We start from the raw sequence: 25,871 nt of genomic DNA, 5'->3' as shown, positions 1-25,871 counted from the left end.
CAAATTAATTTCCATAGAGATCATGAGAACCTCTGAGCTATAGAGTATGGGCACCAGATTTTGTATGGAAGCTAATATAACACTTACTATGTAGAACAATATTACTAAAATACCACCTACTAATGTGGTGGCAAAATTTAAACTATATATTAGAAATTTATATTATATATTTTATACTTTTTCCTGTCATTTAAAATGTCTCTACTACTTCCTTATTAAAAAATCAGACATGCATATATACATGCATATTTATACACCCATAAACTTATACCAATACACACACACACACACACACATACCTACACACACTTATAATTTGTACCAAGAACCTCATGCACTCTAAGTATGTATAACATTAACTATACCCCCGCCCCTTACACATAAGGTGTTTTGACCAGAGTGTATAGCGAATAAGCATCACAGTCTAATTGTTGGGGTACAGAAACCAACCTTCACGTAAGTAAGGGATGACTTTGAAGGGGGAAATGCTTTATTTTACTACTTGTAGTATGTCCAGTCTTTTGATGAAATAAGCTATAATCTGTAAGTTCAAATACATGAATTTCTGAATTACAGAAAAAAGGGAAATGATGAGAAGAATGCTATATTGTAAAATAACATTTTTCTAGGTCATTAATGCTCTGTACTTATGGGGTCATTTAGGGTGGTATCAATGTTAATATTTTTAAAACAAGTTAGTGATACTGGGGCTGAAGAGGTTGCTCAGTAGTTTAGAGCACTGGTCACTCTTCCAGAAAACTCAGGTTTTATACTCAGAACCAAATGGTGGCTCACAACCATCTATAACTCTAGCTTCGGGGAAGCCAGTGTTCTCTTCTGGCTACTGCAGGTGCTGTCTGCATGTGGTATACAAACATATATGCAGGCAGAATAGCCATAAATATAGAGTAAATGGAATTAGCTGTATTATATTTTTCTTTTAGCCTCTGTGTATTGTGCTTTGGAAATCTGAGGCTTGTGAAAGTGTCCCCGTATTTGAACATGCATGTTCATCTCCCCTATCTTCTCTTTCCTTCTCCCCTGTTTCCTCGGAAGGCTGATGAAGTCTGTTGAACTTAGTCAGGCCCAATGTCACTTGTAAGAAGAAAATGGTAAGATTATTTTTTCCTGTAGTAGGATAAAATACTGATAGTTTAAGCAAAATAGACATACACTGAGTGTTTTGCCTATAAAGATTAGGGTGGTGAAAACCGAAGTGGGGGTTGGGGAGATCAAGTCTGCAACCAAGTTGGGGGAAGTCAAGCTAACTGCCACAGTGTTTGGTGCTTGCCATACTAGGTTGCCTATTTCTCCTGACGGGGACTCCAGTCCTTACAGAGTGAAAGGCCCAGCTGCTGTAGATGAATTCGCTGTCAGAGTAACACGACTACAAAGCACAAAGATGTCCTCGAGGCCCTCGTTACCTGCTGTTTCTCTGTCAGCTGAGGTCAGCTCTCCGTTGATCCCGTTCTCTTTGGTATCTGAATAGGTGCCCTGTGACCCGTGCTCCCCAAAGGCGCCTTCCTCCTCCTCTCTGTATGGAAATCCATTGGCGCTGCGGCTCAGCCCTTCCCCTGAGCCACCCTGGTCCTTCATCTCTGGCGAGTGGGGGTGTGCAGCTGCCTCTGTGAGTGAGGCTGATGTCCAGTGTGGTGCCTTTCCTTCGTCTTTCCTCTCGTCAGCCATCCTTCAGATCTCTGTACTGTCTCCTGCAGACAGAATGTATACATACTAGTTATCACTTTGGGGAAACCTGAGAGCATTAGTAGCAAGGAGGGGACAATTTGAGGCCCAGTCAGTGGCTTGCTGTATTGATAACTATCCTTAAAAACAAAAACAAAAACCAAAAGAATTAAAAACCAACAAAAAAAATCTAACAGATGTTGTTGAAACAATAGTTTTTATATTTACATGGCTTTTGTTTGTTTTAAGAACATTTCAGGAATGTTCCATAAAATTACATATTCTCTTTAAAAACAATTATATTTTAGGACAAGTCTTAACCAATATGTTTGACATACAGTTTGAATATTCAGTGATAGCTAATGAATGATTTGCTGTGGGAAAATTGAGTTAGAAGAGGGTAGGAAGAGGAAGAGCTGGAGGAAATACCATATTCTTAGACATCATTCAAGTACCCTTTAAAAACAACTTCAAGGGAACCTAGAGGACAACATGGTCAGCATTTCCATCTCAATAGCAATCAAATCAAGCCAACTGGATGCTGTTTGCTGTGTATTTTGATGCAATGGATGATAATTATTGACCAATTTTTAACCCTACTTATATTTTAAGGGACTCTGACATCCTTCTATAAATACAAATTTTGCAGGGAAAAAGTCAAAATGTGGGGTTGGAACTGTACCCTGCTTAATGGCATCATCGTACTACTGAAGCAAGAGCTGAAGATGCAATGTCACAGACATGAGTGCGGGAGCTCTGAGTTAGATCAAGGGACGGTTCGCTGGGCAGGAGGCATTTTTTTAAACCTTATGTGAATGGCAGATACTGTGTGACCTTCTCTTACATGCGGATGCTACTAAATTTAGAGAGGTAACTGGCAGGGTGATTCACCCCTCAGTTTGGAGAATGGTTGCCAGTGATGTAGTCTTATCGATGGCTTATTGTCCCCACAGAACAGATGACAACATACGTAATGACTGTCTCTAATGGAAACCAAAATCACTTGCAAAGACTTCCAAGCAAACCAAAGCAAGATTAGAGAGAATCTATTTCTTTCCTCCAGGTGTTTAGAGATCCCACATACAAGTGAAAATGTCATTCATGGAATCAGGTTTACAAGAATCACTTGATTGTTTCTGACTTTATATTTACTTATTGTTCATATGCAGTCACTTGAATGTGTCAGGTTGTACATGTGGATGTCAGAGGACAACTTTATGGAGTTTGGTCCTCTCATTCCACCTTTTGAAGGTTCTGGGAACTGAACTCACATTGTCAAGCTGGCACCACTGGGTAACAAGCACTTTCACTTGCCGAGGTATCTCACAAGCCCTGCTTCTGAATTTCAATGCCTTTCTTTGTTTCCTGTGCTTTTGCCCCTCCTCTCAAAGAGAGTGAGACAAGCCCATTCATCTTAGCTAATTACAACATCAAAGTGCCTCCAAAATTTGTTTCCAAAAGCACTCTGTTCGTCTTCCACAAAATCATACTTAGCGTACAAAGAGCTTAACTTTGAAAACATTGAGGGACTTATAAATAAACCACGAGTGTCTCTACATCACCTACCACGGCAAAGAACTTCATGTACCAAAGGCTTTCTCCGACAATTCCTTGTTTGACCGATTACAAAATCAAAGGAAATAATGGAAAGGAAACATTAGCAGTTAGCTTTGTTGTGGTTATAATGATGCCAGCACTGAATGTACCGCTCATCATTACGTGTAACCACTTAAGCTAGTTTTGTTGCAATTCCTGGTGCAACGACAGGAGCTCAGATACTTGGACAAGTACCTGAGGGACTTGCAAAGCTGCCCTGTGCAAAGGACTGAAGGAGCACCTGAGGGGCATGGCAAAGGTCTGAGACTGGAACCTGACGGTAAGGACAGACCCTCAGTTCTAAATCCCCCTGCCTCTGTACGTATGAGAAACTAAGTACATGCATTTTATAAATGTGATCCAGCAATGTTCACCCCCATCCCATTCTGCACTGTGCACTGGCCAAATCGCAAACCTGACATAAGAATCAAACACTGTGTCTTTTAAATTGTCACGGTATCTTCATGTTAGGTTCAAGGAGCCACCTCTGAATACAGACTTGCCTTCCAGAGCATCGTAGTCTTTGTGTGGCTCAATGTCTTTTACTATTCCTGGTCAACATTTCCATACTCTACTGTGGAAATCTATTCATATATATATATATATATATATATATATATATATATCTCCAATCTATTTTTGGTATGTGTGCAGAGTAAACTGTCAATATAGCTAAAAATCCTTCTTTAAAGAAGTCTGGGCTTTGCCAATATATCTTTTTGAAAACCAAATAGGATTTATATTTTATGATACTTTTAGATCTGTAAAGTATTGAGCAGATACTATAGAGTTTTTACCTGCTTGGCTTATAATTTTTCTAATTCTGACCATCTTTCATGAATGAAACACTTGTTATAGTCCATAAAACAACATTAATAAATTATTAGCTAGAACCTATAGTGTGGGTTATTGTGATGGCTATTCCCAATTGTCAACATGATTACTTCTGGAATTAACTACAATTCAGGAATGGATGGCACACCTGTGATCCAGATCTTGAGGCTGAAAGACAAAGGTTTCTGACCTGGATCTTAACATGGAGATCCTAAGGCATGGTGGTCATGAATAGCTTAGGTCCAGGCAAGGTAGTACACAATTTTAATCCCAGGATACTGGGGCAAGCAGATCTCTGAGTTTAAGGTCAGCCTGGGACAAATCGAGTTTTAGATTCAGACATGGTGGGTGGTACACATCTTTAATCTGGGCCACACCTTCTGTTGGAGGCCTACATAAGGGTACTGGAAGTAGGAAGATTCACGGTTCTTTGACTGCCTGCACTTAGTTGCCAGTACATCTGTTAGAACCTACTTCTGCAGAAGACCAGCTTAAACAACTAGCCTTGTGGGACTGAGCAACTACTGGATTCTTGGACTTCCCATTTGTAGCTGCCCGTTATTGGGTTAGTTTGACTACAGACTGTAAGACATTACAATAAATTCCTTTATTATATAGAGACATTCCATAAGTTCTGTGATGCTAGAGAACCCTGATCAACACAATTACCCAATACTATTTTTGTTTGTCTGCTTCAGGGTTGTAGCCAACACCCTACACTACATTTAATGTTCATCTCTAGTTTCATCTATGACTTTGACCTCCTAAAATGTACTATTCAAGTCAATCATACAATTAAATCATAGATAAAGTGCTCAAATAACTGGAGTAAGTGCTAGACCATACAAGTGTGAGCCTTCTCTGATTTCTTTCCTCTGTTGCTGGGTGCTTGCAGGATAATGTAATCATACAAAGTTTCACAACTGGCCAGGAGCTATTTCCTGATATCATATATATTAGTATATCTAAGAGGATCTGAGAAATAGTAAGCTTGTGGTGTATGTTCAACTCTGAGAGTTAAAATTTTATTTATCTTTTAAAAAGTTATTCAACCTTTAGAAGACATAGAAATAAAGTTTAACGTAGAAACAAACGAACACTGATCTGTGCATATCAGTGGTTCTCAACCTTCCTAATGCTGTGACCCATTAATATAATTCCTCATGTTGTGCTGACCCAAACCATAACATTATTTTGTTGCTATTTCATAAGTGTGATTTTGTTACTGTTAAAAATTGTGATTCAAATATCTGATATGTAGACTATCTTGTATGTGGACCCTAAAGGGTCACGACGCACAGGTTTAGAACCACTGGTTTACATGCATTTGTCTCTGTACGGGTGTGCACACCTAAATGCAGTGGCCATACAGTCTAGAAGACAGCATCAGATCCTGGGGAAGTAGAATTAAATGTAGTTGTGAGCTACACAGTATAGATGTTGAGACCCAAACTTGGGTCTTTTGTAGAAGCAGTACACACTTTTGCACTTAAAAATCCCCCCAAACGAACAAACAAAACCACTCATTGATAGTTCCAGTAGCTCTGGGAGTTTTGATGGTCACAGGAAATATAACAGCATGAAATTTTACAACTCACAGATAAATTTGTCTACGGCTTATCCCTCATTCCCAGGACGCCAGAACAAATTTCTCAGTGAACAAAACCTCTGATCTTTAACAGAACAATAACAGAACAATAACTAAGCCAACAGTTGTGCTTATTAGTGATCATCTACCTCAAAGATTGATATCATTTATTCCTAAGGGGTTAAACATTTACGAAATAAGTTCCTGAATGTTTAATGATTTCAAATTTTAGATTTAAAAAATGAATTAAAATTAATTTTGGAGGTAGGGCTTCCTAAGCACACTTAGGATTTCTCTTAATCCTGTAGTCACAAGTAAATCAAAGACCTTGCCTACAAAGTGTTTCCTGACTACAGGACAAACTGCAGGTGTATGTAGCCTAACCATCTATTAAGCATCAGTCATCACTGTGCTGACGCTATTAAGGCAGGAAGTATGAATGGAAATGGGTGTTGCTGCTTTGAGGGAAAAGCTTCTTACGTCAAAGGAGACACTATTGGACCATGCTCACTTATAACCCCAACTGATTATTAAAATACCACTCATAGGGTGAATCATTTTATGTAAATTTCTAATGAAAGCTTTGGGGTCCATTTGTATTTTTGTGACACGCTGACAAGGGTGAACTTACGATGGCAAATCTTGACTGCCAACTTGACAGACTTGCAGAGATGGGACATTAGTTGAGAAACTGTCTTTGTAAAGCTGACCTGTGCGTATGTCTGTGTGGGACATCTTCTTGATTGGGAATTGATGGAGGAGTGTCAAGCTCATGGTAAACAGTGCCACCCTTGGGGTAGGTGGACCTGCACTGTGTGAGAAAGAGAGCAGAGCTACAAAGGTGAATGAAGCCAGTGAGCAGCATTCCTCCATGTTTTCTGCCTCCATCTGCCTTTAAGTCCTGCTTTTGCTCTCCTTGATGAAGGACTACAAGCTATAAGGTGAAATAATGCCTTTCCACCACAAGTTGCTTTTGCTCGGTGCTTTATCATAGCAAGAGAAAGCAAATTAGGGTAGCAAGGAAAGAACTCAATGGCAAACATAAATACTATAGACGAATCTAAGTCATGACTTGAAGGCATTGGTATTCCAATGTTCAGTTGCTTAGACTCTTTAAAAATCTGATACATGAATTAATATATGCCCTTGGAGAGTAGTTTTGTAGCTTATGGTTAGGTTTGCTCATTACCAGTCCTTCTTCCACTTAACAGATTTTTACCATATCAATATTATCTTATATTTAAATACATATTTCAATTTCTTAGGCTTAAAGTTATAATACCCTCTTTCGAAACTTGAGGAGTTGTCTTGAACATCAGTCTCGTTGTGTAAAAGAGTTCATGTTTTTGTGTTTGCGAGGAAAAAAATTAGAACTGACCACAGGCAGTCCAAAAGTCTGTCTCCAAAGATAGGAAACTACTGTTTAAATATTGGGTTTTGTTACACGATTGACTCAGGTGGGAAGGATCTCCACAGTGAGATAACTTGTATTGAAGTTTAGAAATTAAATATCTTACATTTTGCTTATTTCTGATAGTTTATAATGTACAGAAAATCTGAACCTTCCCACATGCCCTCCTCAGGAGTTCAATGTTTCCTCTAGCATTCCACAGTTTTAAGTTGTTGCTATTCGTTCTTTATTATGACTGATTGGTGACATTTATCAAATATTCTCTGAAATCAACTAGGAGCTATATCATAAGGAAATAATTATTGTCACATTACCTTCTAATATTTTGCTTCAAGGTGAATTTTTTTTGAGAAAGTTGCATATTAAGCTTCTAGTCATATACACAAAGTATATTAGAAACAAAACAGAATCAATTAGTCTCTTCCTCTGAAAAATCATGTATAAAAATGTAATATTTTAGATTGTTCAGAGGGATTATATGTGAGTATTCTTTAGCAGGAAAATATGCTTTCTAGGTGATTTTTAATTTTAAGATATATTTTTGTTCATCTTTCTTGGAATATTCTTTTAATCGTTTCCACACAAATATTGCTGATGGGAAAGTGATAACTTTAAAGTGGCAAATGAGTAATGATTTATGTTAGTGACCATGGGTAATCAGGCTTTTGTTAGTTTTCTTTATTCTTTATAAAGCAGATGTATGCAGTAGAACATACAGTGCATATCAGCTGGTTTGAACTACAGATCATCTTTCTATCCTTCCATCTATCATCAGAATGTCTGAGTGCTACACATGAAAAATACTGTGTGTATGCTTTGATGAGTCCTGTGTTATCTGCTCTTTAGAAAAAGGAATGGAGATATTTTTAAGTGTATGAAGAAGTAGTTCCTTAGTGCACAGGCCCTCTGGGCATGTGGAAATGAGAAAGCAGGATACAGCTGTCAAATTGCCTCCATTATTTAAGGAAGAGAAACATGAAAGCAGAGGTGACAGAAAGAAACCGTCCAAACAATTTTAACATCTTTCTGAGTTACCAATGACTTCGTTTTTTCCCCAAGAAAATCTAGGATCACATTCAAATCACAACACATTTTATGGAAAAAGAGGCTAGTTCTCATTTTTCTACCTTTCTACTTAAGAATTTGGAGTTTTCTCCTACCCTCCTTTCCAAGTATGAAAGAGGTTAGTTAAAGTAAGATTCACAGAACCAATACATTACAGGACAATAAAAGCCTACAAAAGATCATAGAGTGGGTTTCAAATATTAGTTGGGGGTTGAGTGAGTTAGTCATCAACTGCCTACCACGAGGCAGACACAAGAAGAAAGGTTCCATCAGAGATGGATATTTGGCCCCCATCAGCTCAAGAGATAAGAGTGAGTTTGAACTTCATTTTGGAGCCATGGAGGATGGTGGAGGAGATACAACTCAAGTCCTAACCCTATAGAAACATGTAGTGGAACAAATGAACAGACAGAAGAAGACAAAGTAGATATAACAGAGTGCAGAGAGGTCAGATGCTCCCCAAGTATTTCAATCCATCTCAGAAAGGTCTCTTCAAATTATCAAAATGAAACGCTCTTAGGTTATCAACCATTCCAATGCATCCTCAACACACTGCTTTTCAATATGCTACTTTTAAAATACATACACTAAGTTAGCGTTTCTTGGGTGGGGCTTGCAAATTATTCTTTTAACTGGTAACTGTGATAAAAGTTGAAGATTAGTGTTTTCAGACAGTTTAGTTACTTCAGGAAAGAGCAGTAAGGGGCAAGAAAAACAGACTAGAAACATCACTTTAGAGTGACTGAAGTAAAGGGTGAAGTCACATATACTGGAAGGTCACGTGACTATTCTTACAAAGAGAAATTGTGTCTTTTATATTTTTTTGCCTAGGACTTTTTCGATGAGTTGACAGAGTCCAATCACGAGAGAGAACACTTTTATTCTACTTTACAGGGAAAAAGGTGATTTTATTTTTACCTTGCATATAATTCTACTTGAAAGAGGCAGAAATATTTTGAAGGGATGTTCTTTTTAAAAATGTCCCTTTCTTAAAAGGCAACAATTTCATGTTGTAAAACAATGGTCAGACTATGGACATATTCAAATTGCTCTTAGAGTGTTTATTTTTGCCTATTTTTTAGCATTCACTAATGGTTTATTAAAGAATACTCGCTTAGCTTTCTTTCCAGATCAATGGCTTTGGAGACAAATGCGAGGTGGTTCTAGATGTAATGTGTGGAGGACAATTGTGACCGTACCTAGATAATTCAGATGTGCAGGCTGAGAGGGATGAAGTGAAGTAGAACTTCTCTCCTAGGAATACCACACAGTCACAAACTTCACTGTTTGTCTTTGGATTAAATCTCTGGATTTAATTTGTCTTTGGATAGTTCGTAAAACATTTAGTCACCAATTATAGTTATTAGCAGGCATCATTAAATACTGTCGAAAACTGGCAAAAGGAAAAGCTTGGCAAGTATAAAGGAAAATTTTATTATGTGTCAGACAGACAGGTCTCGATTTCTATGGTGTCCTTGGCACAGGTAGTTGTAGGGCGTTTCCTTTGAGACCTTCCACCCTATCATCATGAAGCATGAAGCTCAATTAAAAGAGAGGGTATATAATTGTGTGCTGCTACTTATCTAGAGAGGAACAAAAGAATCAAACAGCCAGTTTCATAACATAATTAAGCAAATGAATATTGCTTCTCTTTTCATGGAGGCTCAACCATGTTTTGTACTCTTATCAGTTATCTATCAGTCATCCCAGAACCACACAACAGATGCTTGGTTTAATCACTGAGAGTATCATGTATCTTTGTGGATGCTGAGTGTGTTTCTAAGCATAAGTGTTTGGTAATAAACAGTGTAAAAACTCCAAATTGCTACCCTCTGTCCTCCATGTATAATCGAAGGTAATTTTCATAACGGCATGAAAAAAGCAAAGCTGAAAAACCCGTGTTTGTTTCAGGTCCTTCCTGCTGTTCTCAGGCTGAGTGTAGAATATCCTACAATCTTACCAGGTGACTCACTCCTCTTCACACACCCTGCTAATTAGAAATTAGTATAAAGAAAGTTAGTGGGCGCAGGAGACATTAACTCTGATGATGATGGGCACAGACTACAAAACCTCCCAGTGTGAAGTTATTGTTAAACCTGTATGATACAAGTGAGTCATAATCCCAAGCTGGCTGGAAATGCTCACTAAATGCTGCCTCACCATGTGACCCATTACTCCAAACTGAAAAAGGACTGTTCTACTGTGACTTTGGTATGCAACATGTAGTCCACAACTGCGCACTACATCTCGGCCATACACACAAAAGATCAAGTACCTATTAGAAATAAGTACTTATTAAATAATATACTCTAGAACTCTAGCTCTACTAGTGGTATTTAATTAAGGATTTGAACTTAGATGATAGAGAAGCAGGGAGTTAAGTAAAAGGTCCCCAACTGAAAACTGAGATAGAATCATGGTTCTATTACTTGCTACATATGTCAGTTTACACATGGCATCAAACCGGAAGGTTAGTTTCATAACTCTATGATAAACTACTGAAGTAATGGACAGATAAAATTTAATCCCTATGTCATTACTGATAATGTTGAAGATCAATCATCATAACCTAGTTAATGTTTTTAAATTAGCATAAATCTAACAACCAGGAAACAAAGCTTAGGAAGTAAATTATAAGTTGGATTTTGGAAATGGATGATTCTGTTCTAAAGATACCCAGCCTCAGTTGTGATCCAAGGACTTTCAGATTTTGTTGAGTATCACCTAACAAAATACTGTGAAATCAAATCTCCTCTGGGTACACATCTGATGAAAATTGTGTAGAATTACAGATACTCCAAGGGACATTTATAGGCCATAAGTGTTACATCACAGGGATAAGGAACCCTTTGCTTTATAAATCTGAGCTCCACATGAGGGGAAGGCACTGGCTATCTCCGAATGTTGCTACTAACAAATGCTAAGATGACAATCCTATTCCATGTCCAGTAGATGTGACCAGATGCAGACCACCACCAGTCACAGCATATGTTTGTGTGCATGTTTGGAAATTCATGTAGTCTTTGAAAATACATGTGATTAAGCAAATGCTGAATGCCATTCTGTCATAAACATTACAAAATCAGTTCCTGTTTAGTACACTGGGAGGGTAGACTGTACGATGCTAAGATGCCTAAGATCACAACTCTAATTCATCCGACAGTGAATTTATTCTTTAAAACATTCAAGGAAAGGACTTAGTGTGTCTGGGGATTGGAAACATATTTGAAAGGATATTGTTATAGGAGGTCACAAAATAACCAACAAAAATATATAGTTTGGTATATGCTGTCAGGGAGGTGGGTGAAGGGGATTAGGGGTGCATAGACAACTTTTTTGACAATACCTCTCATGAGAGGCAGCATATGCATGTAGAGCATGAATAGGACTTAGCAGAAGAAAGCTCAAGAAACTTAAAGGAGAACTAGGATGCCCACTCTCCCCCACTCCAAATTTGCTTTACTTTTGAAAACTTAAGATAGGAAAAATGATTGTAGAGACACTCCAATGGTCCAATTGGTACCTTCCCTTTACACTTCTCTTTACACTATTCTTCACTCTAGGTTAGAAGATTTTCACTATCCCATCTGTCTCCCTCACAAGGCTGTGAGTTGCAGAAAGGAAGGCTGTGTTTAATTCATCTCTGTATGTATAGTACTTGGTCCACCGGCACAAAGGAAGTTCAAGCACATCTGTCTGCTGATGACTAAATATGGGACATATGCAAAGCACAGATTGTTTCCTACAGTTCTGAAGGCCTTTAGCATCTGTGAAAAATGAAGAAGTAGGGTGTGGCTTATTCAGCCTTATTATTTAGAGGGACTGGTCCAATAATGGCCCAATGAAATGGGAACCAGAATAAGACATAACTAAGCATGAAGATGCTCTTAGGACTGTTGCTTTGGGAAAAGGGCTGGTAGGCATGAATTATGAGTGCTTCGTATCAAAATGGGTTGATTTATGAGGGAATAAACTAATGATGTATTAATTAGAAACGCCTAATCTTAAATTAGGATAATCTGTGAAAGGGGTATGTTCCAAATTAACATATCTATTTAACATAAATAGGTATGTTACAAAATTGCCTTATAACCAATGTCTTAATTTTTATTTATTATCTAACTACATAAATTATTGAGATGCTTTCATGAGAAGAGAATAAAACACCATCTTTCATAATATATTGAATGGTATTTCCTTATTAATCTTTTAAGCCATGTTCAATGTTGTGAAGATCTCTGCTTCACTGAAATATACTATAGAATATCTTGCTTTTTAATGAGCAATGGAGTTTTAAAAATTGTTGTTCAGTGTAAGTCTAATGAGGTTATTTTGAACACTTAATTTTCAGATATAAGAGCAGATTAAACCTTCATGGAGACAGGCATGTTCAACACTAAATTGGGATGAGTAGAGAGCAGAGACTAAAGGAATGGCCACCCAGAGATTTCCGAAGAGACTGCCCCACCTGGGGATCCATCCCATATGCAGCCACCAAACCCAGTCACTATTGCTGATGTCAAGAAGTGCTTGCTGCAAGGAGCCTGATATGGGTGTCTTCTGAGAGGCTCTGCTAGAACCTTATTGATGCAGATGAGGATGCCTGCAGCTAACCATCAGATTGAGCATGGGGACCCCAATGGAGGTTAGAGTTAGAGAAAGGACTGAAGGAGCTGAAGGGGTTTGCAACCCCATTGGAAGAACAACAATATCAACTAAACAGAACCCCTGGAGTTCCCAGAGTCTAAACCATCAACCAAAGAGTACAATTGTGAGGACTCATGGCTCCAGCTGCATATGTATCAGAGGATGGCATTGTCTGGCATCAATGGGAAGAGAGGTCCTTGGTCCTGAGAAGGCTTGTTTCCCAGTGTTGAGGTGGGATGGGCTGGGTTGGTGGGGGAGTACCCTCATAGAAGCAGGGGAACAAGATAGGATAGAGTTTTTTCGAAGGGGGATAACATTTGAAGTGTAAATAAATAAAATAGCCAATAAAAATAAAGTAAAACAGATATCGACTCTTTCCATAAACAGCTCACTGTCAATTGAGGAAGACACACAAGTTTGAAGAATTCAATCGCAATAAATACAGTATTGGAGAAGGAATAGGGGCCAAAAAAATAGCAGTCTTCCCAGTCACTTTTACCAAAGAAATGACCGTAAACACACACTATCTAAAATTATATACATTTAAATAGATACAAAACTGTGACATTGATGGGAACTTAAACCCAGCTAGTTATATCAGATAGTGTCTTCGAAAAAGGTAAAGTACAAGCCATGTAACAGTAAACTTTGAGTTATATAAACAGCAAGTTCTTTTCTTTCTCATTGGTTGTGGATTTGGGGCAGACTATGTGCTGTGGCGTGCTTGCTGCTGGCTGTAAGTGTGACTCACAGGTACTCAGAACTAAGTTGAAATTTGCCCTGTTTACTACATCAGTGAGTCTGGTCTGAAAGGAAGCTTATAAAATCCCAATCATTTGGAATTCCCCCACAACTCAAGTTAGATCCAAATGGGTCAACCTTCACATACAGCTTGACTTCTCTCTTTCAACAGACATGTCTTTGTACCCTGGAGTGAATTCTAAAAACAAGGTCAATTTTTATGGCTGGCTACTTGCATTCTGCCAAACTTCTGAAGCGACAGAATGTGACCAAAAATTCTTAAATCCCCAAAGGCCTGAAATGTATATAATTAGTTCAAGGGTATGAGATGGAATATTTTCAAGTAAAAAAAACCACAGTGCAATTAGTTTCTTTGTACAAACTATTCATATCTTATATGTAACATCCAATTTAATTGTAGGCACAGATGTGACAATATTTAATAGAACCACATCTGATGGGTTTATGATGTTGTTCTATTGTAGAGTAATTGCCTACTCAAGCTTAATGCCCTGGAATCAGTACCTAACATGACAATAAACATCTCAAAACAGAATAAAGATATGTAAAATTAAAATAATATACCCTTCTAGAAAGTAACAAGAACAAAAGGAAATATGTTATTTTTTAACAGACTCAAAATGTTCAATTTACCTTTTATTAAACTCAACCAATGTTGACATTTTATCAGTTGCCTAGCTATGAAAAAGTAGAAGAATGTCAGGTTTTTCACCACAAGAGGAAGTGGGGAGAGGAAGTTGACAGGTGAGGCTGGTTAAGCGATATGACTTGTGACAGAAACCTTGGACAGAAAAGGCCTGCTTTTTCATGGGTGCTGTATATATGAATTCAAGTCCCCATGCTTGTGTGACAACCCTTCTCTCCAGCTACCTAAACAATCTTCTTTTGCAAGGATCTGTTGGGGGGGTGACCTCAGAGGAGAAGCTGTATGGATTTGCTATCTATGCAAAGACAGTAAGGATGCTCTGTTTAGCAAGGGAGAACGTTGTTGGGTAAAAATGCTCATGAAGGACCTGAGCGTATTCTGGGCATAGATGCCATAGGGTGAGAATGTGCTTGGTGCATTTTGCTTAAGACAATGATAGAGTGCTGTAAGAACTATTTTCATAGACAATTTGGTGAAGGATTTGTATTTATTTTAAAATGTAGTGGGAACTTCTTACAGGGTAGTGATAACCCTTAAACGATCACATGGCTACTATAAAGAAGCGAAGGGGGTGATGGTTGAGAACTAATAGGAACTAAGAGTTCAGGTTGGGGCCCCCTGCAGTTAGTGAGCCCATGAGACATGGTGGGAATTCTGATGACAGACTGCTAAGGAAGCTTAGGAGAAAGTGGTGGTTGGTCGATGCCTGGCTCATTAGCTGAAGAATAGACTTCCCGTAATCGAAAACTATAGTGGAGAGAATAAAGGTAAACACATTTTTTCTATGCATAAATATTTCAGCTAATGTTTTTATTTTGCTTTTGTTTGCAGGACTAGGGATTGAATCTTGAGCCGGTGTATACGTTAGTGCATTAACCCCAGACTTTCACAAATATTCTATATTATAAAATAGTCCGTTCTACCATAAGACTATTATTTAAATAAATACATGCAAGTTTGCTATTTTCCTTGAAAAATGTGCTTGTCTTTATGCTTTGTTCTAAGAGGAATTTTTTCGAACATAAACAATCCATTTTATATGTGTGCATGACATTTTATATAGGCATGTGTGAATCTGACACTGGAACTTGAAATCTCCTCTTGGTTTGTCAACAAAGATTCCTTGAAACTTATTTCCAAAAGGAGTCTCATGGCAATTGTAAATACATGTCTCTAAGGAGCAACCCATCGAGACTTACCTAAACACTGCTCTCTGGTAGCCAGGAGTCAGAGAGTTACAGTGCTGTGCCACTGAGAAGCTCCTTTGTACTGTTTTGCCCTTCACTCTTCATTCAGGGTTGATTACTACTGGGTCTGGCCTCATGCTCTGCTCACAGTGAGCGAAAATGACTCAGGCTCTGGCACCCGCTCACTGAAGTATTTGCTTTAGTGAATTCTCAGTTTCCCTTACAGAGGTTACAACTGCCTCCGAATCAAACTGCCTTCTGGAGTAATTTTTACTGAGCACAACTGGAATCCTTGACATTCATTAAGCATCAGTGCAGGTGGGAGCAAAGGGAGTAGAAACGATTACAGGAAATTATCATGGCTAGATACATCATTTCAGAAGATTTGACAGACACACCCAGAAAGCATCTGCCTCCACCTTCAAACCACGGGGTTTTTACTCATTGCCTCTCAAACTTCTCACAGTTCATTTTCCCTCATCTACTTAGCAAATCACCAGCTCTCTTGGGGTTTATTTTAAATGCTCTCTAGTGCCTCAGTGTATGTGGTAAAAGTGCCATCAACTCTCAAAGGGGAAAAAAATTACTTGTCAAGAAATAACCAGTGATGACACCCTGAGTGTGAAGCCATAGCAGTTAATCATGACCCCCAGCATTCTCCAGTCACAGGAAAGTAACACTTTGTGAAAGAATTAATTAGCAAATAAGCTGATTTTATACACTACTGAGGTCACAGAATTACTTTTATACAACATTGAAATAAGACTGTGCTGGATCGTTTTATGTCGACTTGACACAAGATAGTTATCTGAAAAGAGGGAAATAAGCACAGTTGAGAGAATGTCTCTGTAAGATCCAGCTGTAGGGAATTTTCTTAGAGGCTGACAGGGGAGGGCCTAATGCTTTGTGGGTGGGACCTTGCTAATGGTCCTGGGTTTTATAGAAAACCAGGCTGAGCAAGCCCCGAGTAGCAAGCCAGCAAGCAGCACTCCTCCGTGGCTTCTGCATCAGCTCCTGCCTCCAGGATCCTGCTGTTTGAGTTCCTGTCGTGACTTCTTTTGATGAAGATGAAGAGCAATATAGATTTTGAAATTACTATTTTTATAAAGGCTATTTTAAAAAGAAACATCCATACACTGTTGTAAGAATTAACTTTGATAAATAAAATTGCCTACTACATTTACTACTTTAACATGACATAGGAATTATGATTCATAATTATATTTCTATGGTGTGACAGACATCTGCTTTTGCCACAACTCAAGCTATTTGACCCATGTATACAAAGGTAATGAGTCACAAATTTCTACTAGAACATCAGCAGTTTACAAAACCACTTTCTCTTTATTCTGAGCTGTAGGCAGTATGCCCCCCCACACACCCTTTTTTCTTTTGCTGAGATGACTGAGAAATGTGGTCCACTCGCCTTGTGCTTCTTGGTCTCTGCCTTCCCAGCAGTTGATTACAGATAACAATGAAGCAAAACCAGGGGTCTGGGTCCTGGTTGACTACAACTGCACATTTTTTCCTTTCTAGTGAAAAGTTGGCTGGTTGGAAAAGTTTGCATATTTCATTGAGACTATGTGCCCTGCACAGGAGTTACCTTAAAGTCAGACAACGAGGACTGAAAAATTGCTCCAGTGAGCAGCGAGAAGGGGGATGCTTCGTTTTGATTTTGACACAAGGCAGCCGGGTCAGCATTGATTGAGCAACTGACAATCCCCACAACTCCTCCCAAGCACTGGGATCACAGGCGCGATGGTTTTTTGTTGTGTTTTGTGTCCACCATTAGAAGCCTGGGTTGCAAAAAGGATACAAACTGATCACACAGCTATAGAGGACGGCAATGAAGCGTCTGAGGATATAGCCAGAACTCTGGGACAATAGCTGAAGGGTGGGCTGCAAAGTTTCTCAGAAGACATACTGTCCTGGATTACAATTAGTTTGAATTACCACGGGACTTTGAGGTGAATATATCGTAATCTCAGCCACATGGGTACTAAGTTTTATAGCAACGTGGCTTTTTCGCAACTCTGTATTTTGAAATGTGTGTGTGTGTGTGTGTGTGTGTGTGTGTGTGTGTGTGTGAACATACGCACAGCTATAAATATGTGCACACCTCCTGCCCTCCTGCTAAGTCTCTCTAGTCCATCCTTCATCACGAGGGCTGAGTACAGCCTCAGGGGCTTTTATCTTTGCAGTATTGGTAGGGTTGAAGATGAGATATTAAGTGCTTGGGAAACACTCCCTCTAGGTACTTGCCTATTTGCTGGTATCTCTGGGTTTTTCATCTCTCTTTTCACCCGGTTTCTTGGTGTGTACTCCCTTTAATCCCTACCTTCTCTTCCAAGTAGCAAGCAGAGGGCAGACAAAACCGTCACAGGACCCTGCAAGTCCTTGCACAGTTTGGAACATCTATTGGGTATGGGACATTCCATACAGTAATGGGCATTCCAGTTGTCAATGTAAACAAGGGGACATCATAGGAGCTAAGGGGAAGAGAGCCAATAGATTTCTTCCAGGTATTTTAGTGCTTTGGAGGTGTTAGGGCACCATCATGTCTTTTTGCAGTGAGCTCTCCTCTTTCCACCACCTACAGGTTTAGTATCCTGACAACCATGTATATATTGTCTAATCTATTTTAGTGGTCATAGCTTATTCTGTTGAAGTTGAGGTGTCTAAAAATTGATAAGGAAATATGGCATAAATCTGGCACTAAAGGAGAAGCAAACTGGTGACCCATACCTGGGTGAAAAGCAGTAAGAAAAGCCTGTCTTTACTGACAACCATGTGGAGTCAAAGCTTGTACAGAGAGGTGAAGCTGTAGGGCCCAGAGAGAACTGTGGCCATCGTTCATATTCAGCAGCTATTACCTTTAGACACACACGATGTCCATTTTCTTATCTGTCCTTGGAGTATGAAGAATTCTATAGGTTAGATTTAGATTGCATTTCTCAGGAATTCATATTTTGAGATTTTTATCCCATTGTGAGGTTTTAATAGAAGGAACTAACAACAAAAACTCCAAGGTCTTAACAGTGGGTATAGTTAGAATTAGATAAGGTTATATAGGTAGAGGTCATGTTAACAAACTTACTAGTCGTTTAATGAGAGGTAGAAGAGAGACCAGATGATGCATACATATGTCCACTCTCCCATGTAATGACAGTATTGCTGTGTGACCCTGCCAGGTAGTGGCCTAGACCTGAGACCTGAAGGATGAGTCAAAATAAATTTCTTCATGCTTCCCTTTGGTAAACCAAAGCATTCTACTAAAAGCCTGATCAGGAACCTATAAGAACCTTTCTGTTTAAGCAAAAGTGCATTCTGATTTATTACAACCCAGGATATACATTGGTTGAGACAAGGTTACCACTATTGGACAGCAAGTGTCTTCTGAGTACAGATGTCCAGCTGGACTAGTTTGTTAAAGCAGCAACTAGCTTGCCTCTTTAAATGATTTATCCTCAGTGCCAATTAGCTGGATAATAAGCATGACTGGGTTACCATTGTTTTACTTATTTGTCTGTTTGTTCATTCACTTATTTGTGTGTGTGTGTGTGTGTGTGTGTGTGTGTGTGTGTGTGTGTGTGTGTGTGCACTCAGGTACCTCATCATGTGCGTGAAAGTCAGTGGGCAACTTTCAGGAGTTGATTTTCTGCTTCTGCCCTGGAAGTGGACTTCAAGTTGCTAAGTATGATGGCCCCCACTTACACTCAACTGAACCTTCTCAGCTATCCTGGACCCCTATTCTTGTATCCAAACATTCGAATAGGTGCTTGTCAGTACCAAATATTTTCTTTTCCTGTTTCTGTTTGGCCAAACTGTTAAAAGACAATCCTTAATCACAGCAGTCTTTTATAGCAGGTGGTTCCCACCTCTGCCTCCAGAACTCCAGCCCAAACAATCTGCTGAGGACTGCTGAGGAAGCAGAAGAATGTTCTAGTGACTCAGCTTGTTAAGTAGGAGGACTGTCAGAGTTATTTTAACTCTTGCCAGAGGATGTGGGCAAATCGCCTTTTCCCTGTCCCCAGATAACTAAGTACCGATCCTTCTTTAAATTCTTCACCCAGGCTTAGCTCTTGATCAATAAGAGCCAAAAGACCTGGGCACCAGATTGATTAACAACTCCTGGCACAGAGTAGAATAGGTTTTTGTCAAATTGCCATCAGACATCCTAAAGTTACCAATCAAAGTTATTTTTAGAGTGCATAACGCATCTCGTAAATTGTCTCTGTAGAATGCACAGACAATCTTCATGAGGCAGTGATCAGTGCAGGCCGAGGCGCTCATTTTCAGGGAGGATGGAGGAAGACCAGATGGCCATCCTCTTTTGGTTAGCGCTTGGTTGGCGCATTGTGGCCATTCTGTTTATCTTTCTGTTGCCAAGTGTTCCCAACAGTATAAATAGTCATCAAGTGCAGCTCCTCGGGATATTGTTAAACTAAAAACCTCATCCACTTTCACAAAACAGTTCTTAAAAGATAAACTCCCTCCAGCTATAAATAAAAAAAGATATAAATGTTCTGATGAATGTCCAATCTAAGTTATGTTGAATTGTGTCGGATTACAATATTTACTTAGGTAAAAGACGTCAAGAACAATACATATTTTTTTATACTTCAAATATTCTCATTCTATCCATATGTCTAGCTTGTTCCTAACTTTTCTATGTTGTTTTGGAACTTTTTGTATCATAAATTAAGCTCTGAGATGATAAAAGAAGCCACAAAGTTTTTTTTTCAAAATACTATAAAATCAGAAAAATTATGGATTGAAACCAGGAAAGTTCTTAAGCACCAAAAAAGCAATAGGTTCTGCTAAGACAAATAAACGAAGCCTTGAAGAGGCACCAACCACTGCTGATGTGCATTGTGGGTATTCTGTGCGCAAAGCATCTATCTGCCATGTTCCCCAGGAACCCTTGTACACCCAGTCTTCCCTCCAGCCAATGAGAGCTTACCTGAGAGGTGGTGGCCTAGGTGCTGGTGACAAAGGTCAGAACATGATTAGTTTCTGCCATCAGAGGGAGGAAACAATGTTGAGATGATGTGGTGCAGTGCAAACGACGACAAGTGTCTGCCATCTACTATTTGGTCAATCGTAAGTACCGTAATGCTCCTCTATGGGGCTTAAGGAGGTCAAGCCATATGCCCGTAACAGGTGGTTGAAGCTAGCAAAGCTGATTTTCAGCGTGATTAACAGTGCACCATAATGTCCAGTGAGCTTTGTGTGAAAGGAGTTGCTGACCTCGTAGGAATCACAGAATAAACTTCAGAGACAAAGATCTACCTTTGCATTTGAGATTGCATGTGCTATGTTGGAAATACTTCATTTCAAAGTCGACACAATATAGTACTTAGCACCTTTAGTGAACAATGTCAAAGGATGATATTTATGACATTTTCACTGTGATTACTCCGTTCTGTATAATCCTTCATTTGGAGGAATTAGTGGTGTCAAAGGTGATCATGTGCTATTAAATACCTAAATAAAAATGCCTGCACAGTTACTTTTGCAGAAGCACTGGGTCAATCTTCATGTTCCCAAGATACCATTTTTCATAAATAATATCTCCTCTTGATTTTTTAAACAAAAGCCTCCAATATACACAAAAATTCCCAAAAATGCGGTGGGATAAACAACTATGTCCACATGAGCAAATACTAGAATTAAGTGTAGTGTTAGAAAATAATAAACAAAGAATTTTTATTAAAACCCCTTCCGTAATTATTTTTTAAGGAAATGTAAGCCAATAATACGGACCTCCCAAAATGTATTTTTCCTTTAAGTATTTCAAATTTCATTTGTAGCATTTATATGATCTTTAGGAATAGTCAGAATTTCACCTATGGAGAAATAAAACTATGCCGATTATTATATCCTGGTGGAACTGTGAAAATCATGGGTCCCAGTAGAGTAGCAAAAAAAATCCTTATATGCCAATTAAAAGATGTGTTTCCAGGTGGAAAAACAAAGCATAAAAGGGCTTGTCATGGCATCGTCTACAGAGAGCATGAGCTCCCTTATACACGAATTCCACACACGTTTCATAAGACATGCTAAAGCTATGTTAGCACTGAATCTTTGAAGTGCTGTAAGATATTTAGATGTAATAATAAGCACCAGAGAGTAATATGTAAAGCAGTAACCATGGTAACAGCCGGAATGTGAGCCAAACGGACCTCCGTGTGCCAGTATGCCTGCGTCTAAATACAACCGAGTGAAGGTGACTTATAATGCCACATCTGCAGAGTGACGCCAGCTCTGTACACTGGGAATGTCGGTGCAACTGTGCTGTGTTTGTTTGACACGTGGTAGAAGACACAGAGGACACTATGTACCCTTATAATTCCAACCCTCGCTCGAAAGAAAGCAGGGACGTGAGAAGAAAGCAGAGAGCTTTTCCTCCTATCATGGTTTCTTAAAAAAAAAAAAAAGCCCTTAAGATAGCTGCATGTGAGTAGCTGTTTAATTGATGTGCAGTGCTTTGGTATTTGCATGTTGTTAGTCTTTTGCAATGAAATCATTATAAAAATTTTCACACAAAACTAAGCTAATGAGTTAACGGAAGCAATAAAGTAAACATTGTTGTGGCCAGCTATAGATAGTACAACACCTTTAATAAGAACGAGTTAAACTGAAACTCAAATGCATTTTCTGGAATGAGTGATCACTCCCTGGTAATCTCTGTGTAATTTTATTCTGCCTTTATTTTAATGTTTCTTTGTGAAAAAGTGCAAAGAAAAGGAAAACATAGTTTCTGTTTGTAAACTGACCTAGAGCGTTCATGCATTTATTTATGCAATTACTGGATATGTGACAGGTGAACTTATACAATAAAATTACACCTGCTTTACATTACCTGCATTTTCGGCAGCAAATGTCACCTTCTTATGTAAACCCAGAGGGAATCTATGTAAAACACAGGGGAATCTGTTTCTTGGGCATTTCCTCCTCAGGTAACCATCCCTGAATCACCACTGGGCTCTTTCTCCCACGTGCAGAGTTTTGGTGTGCTCTGCCTCTTGTCCCTTTGTCTCAGGTCCCTGTGTAAAATCATCTATTACCTAGCCCACAGGGCTGATATAAGGAAGTAAATTAATTAATTTACATAAACTCATGCAGGCATATGCCTAGCACGTGATAGGAGCAGAGAAAACATAGTTACAGTTAGCCATAGCTGACGAGAGGGGCTTGGTTCAATCCTTATTTCAAAGCAAGATATTTTCATTTAGCCAGTTCAAAAATTCTTACATGGTATTTTATATTTCCCAGTCTATTAGCTATGAAAATCAAAATGGTATTTCTTCCTTAAAACATAAATCGGCCTTTAATTAGAAATTCAAAGAACTATGGTTAGCAAAGAAGTGAAGTGTTTTTCATAGGATGGGTCACTTTTTATGGTAGAGAGAATGGGGCCTTACCTAATCAAGTTGTAAAGTAATGACGTTTGTTATGTTGTATACTCAAAGGGCTGGTGGTATGTTCTGGCTTCTTTCTGTTAAAATAAAAAGAAAATTCATGAGCTAATTTCTGACCCACGCATGCTAATAATATCAATGAGAAACAACTTGCAAGTTTTCTCTTTTGAATTTGGGTAACTATGAAACTGCAAGATTGATTTCCTAATATTTATTTGTGAGCTGCTGGGCACTATCTTAAGCATGTGACACTGAGCAGTGAATGTACAAACTACTGAATGCTTTTCATATCTTTTTATGTCACATTAACAATGTTTCTTAAGGGTAATATCCAAGGAAGAGTACAATTACGACTTGTTCTCAGCTAATAAATAGTAGAAGATTGTGTAATTTCCCCAAAGAATATATTCATAATTGTTAATTATATGCAGCGAGCTTTAAAAAAGGCTGGGCCTCTAGCCCAGTCTGCATTGATTTTATGACGCACAGGATGGAGGGGGATTTTTTTTAAATAACTAATTAAATCTTCTCCATAGAGTCCTAAATTTATTTTGACATTCCAAAACCTGAAAGTCACTCTGGCTTCTGCTGGAAAAAAAAATGCCACCGAGGGTCATATGGAAAACTCTCCACTAAAGTGGTTCCAGGAGATGAACAGCATTACTGGCCGGCTTCAGGCTTCTTTTCTATCTTACAAGTGTCCAGGTGCAGCCACCCTCACCGTGGGCAAGACTACAAAAATGTATAGTGTGCAAATCCATCGAGTCCAGCTCTTCCACATTGGGTTTGTAAAGCTGTGTGTATTTATGACTTTTCCCCAGGACTGGCATGTGTTCATTCCAGTAGAATATACCCTATGCCAGATCCGAGGAAGACATGCTATCATTAAAAGCCATGAGACCCCAATAGATAGCCTCTGTGTAGCTTTAGAGTCCAGAGGGAAATTCAAGCAGAAGATATGCATGAACTGGTTCTTCTTTTGTCTGTTCTGGAATGTTTTGTTTTGATTATGGTACCAGAGATCAAATGTGAGGCTTTAGGCTTGTTAGACAGATGTTCTACCACTGAAATATCTACCCAGTCCCTTTGTGAACCGTTAAACAGTAAATTCACATAAATGCAGGAGGTGACAAGAGTGATTCAAAGCATCAAATATTGATCGTATTGAATGTTTCTTCATTATTAGCTCCTTTGGCTTCTGAACACTCACAATATAAAATAAGTATGTCTATTGGTGGGTAAGTAAACTGAGAAGACTTAACATCTAAATAGTGATAAAGCAAGTCCTACCACTGAAAAGAAACATGACAAAATTTTTCCTTCCTTATAATAGTTCAGTAATTAATTTAGCAAGAATGACGACTAAAATTTTTTCCTTTTGAAAGGTATCTGGATTAACTTGGAGATAAAAAGTTGTGTGCAAAAATTTTAGCAAACATTCTTATACATCTATCAATTATCTACCTGTCTATCTATCTATCTATCTATCTATCTATCTATCTATCTATCTATCTATCTATCTATCCATCTATCATCTATTATCCATCCATGACAGAATCACTGGGAGGAGAAATTTATGTAGCATAGTATATGTAATAATTTAAGACCGCTTAAAAGTTAGATTACAAATAAATGATTAGAATGGTTTTTCCCTTTGCTTGTTTTCTTAGTTTTTGTTTTTCTTATTTGTTTGTCTGTTTATTTGAGACAGGGTCTATCTATATAACCCTGGCTTCTTGGCTTTTCCAGAACTCACTATGTAGGAGCTGGCCTGGAACTCCCAGAGATCTGACTGTCTCTGCCTCTAGAGTGCAGGGATAAGAAGCACACCACCATTCTCAGCTTCTAGGTTGGTTTTAGAACAATAATAAAAATGGTAGAGCAGAGATCATGATCTTTTTCAGATAAAAGAACCTTCTAGTATTTAACAAATGAGTGTTAAAAACAAAATATCATAGTCATTTTCTTTAAATTCAGTATCTTCCTTCGATCTCTGAAAGTGCTATTATTTTCCAAAAACAGTGCATGCATGTGTGTGTTTAAGTACATATCGTGTGTATGTGTGTGTGTGTATGTGTGTGTGTATGTGTGTGTGTGTTGCATGTGTGTATGTGTCTGTCTTCTACCCTTGTTAGCAAGGAGACGAAAAGAATCCTCTAGAGCAAAATTCAGCAAGTTGCAGTTCACAGGACACTGCACCCTACTACCATCTCTTTCTCCAAGTGCAGTGTTGTTGGTTCCCAGCCATTTGCACTCACTCCCAGGAGGACAAGGGCTGCTTTCATCCTGCCATGGCAGAACTAAGCAGGTTTGTGTTTACTTTTTGAGCAGTGGTGTTGTTGCAACAGACAACAGGATAGGGCATAGTCACAATGTGAACAATATTGGCTTCGCTAAAGACTATCCTCTTAATCTTTCCAAAACTGAACTCAGTAATCACACATGAAAGTAAAATTTCAATCCTAAACTTATAAAGAGTCAACTTCATCCCAAAGGAAATGAGGAATTACTGAACAAAGAGTGAAGTGATTATTCAGAAACTCAGTGCCCCCAGTCATGAAAATAATACTCTGTATCCCCGTAAATTCTACTTCTGTTGGGGTTTTATTATACAAAAGAAAATGCATTTTCTAGATTTTATTTTCTATGAGGCATGTAAATGCTATGTGGGATTTAGTCTTAAAAAAGCAACTTATGAACTGTTCTAAAAGGGACATTAAATTGAATGGTCAATTTTCAGCTAGTCTTGTACAGATCTAAGTGTTCACTTTGACTCCATTGGTAAATGGTTAAATTGACACAGCTTTTGTCTTTGATGCTTGTTTGTCAGTTTTAACACCAGATACATTCAACAGGAGGAATGTAAAACAGTATTAGCAGACACTGACTCCCTTTTGCCAGTGTTTGGAGCATTTCAAACATAGAATTAATTTATTCCCCAACATCTCCCTTTGACTGTTATATTCCTGCTTTAGAGATGATAAAATAGGCTGTGATAGATTAAGTGCCATTCCATGAATACACATAG

At 38.6% G+C, this 25,871-nt stretch overlaps 1 protein-coding gene across 51 annotated transcripts in view; it reads right to left on the bottom strand.

Moving 5' to 3' along the window:
* The window catches only part of Map2 (microtubule-associated protein 2), a 258,569-nt gene that overhangs the window by 61,992 nt on the left and 170,706 nt on the right, over positions 1-25,871 (bottom strand). For 33 of the 51 annotated variants that reach the window (XM_063266724.1, XM_063266731.1, XM_063266734.1 and 30 more), the window contains 2 exons: positions 22,847-22,920; positions 1,425-1,709 (listed from right to left, as the gene is read on the bottom strand). In XM_063266724.1, coding sequence (XP_063122794.1) covers positions 1,425-1,686 — 262 coding nt within the window. In that variant the 5' untranslated portion in view covers positions 1,687-1,709; positions 22,847-22,920. 51 annotated transcript variants of the gene reach the window in all.

The sequence above is a fragment of the Rattus norvegicus genome, chromosome 9 (assembly GCF_036323735.1).
Source record: "Rattus norvegicus strain BN/NHsdMcwi chromosome 9, GRCr8, whole genome shotgun sequence".
Taxonomy (NCBI): domain Eukaryota; kingdom Metazoa; phylum Chordata; class Mammalia; order Rodentia; family Muridae; genus Rattus; species Rattus norvegicus.
This window is presented reverse-complemented; position numbering and strand designations above follow the sequence as displayed.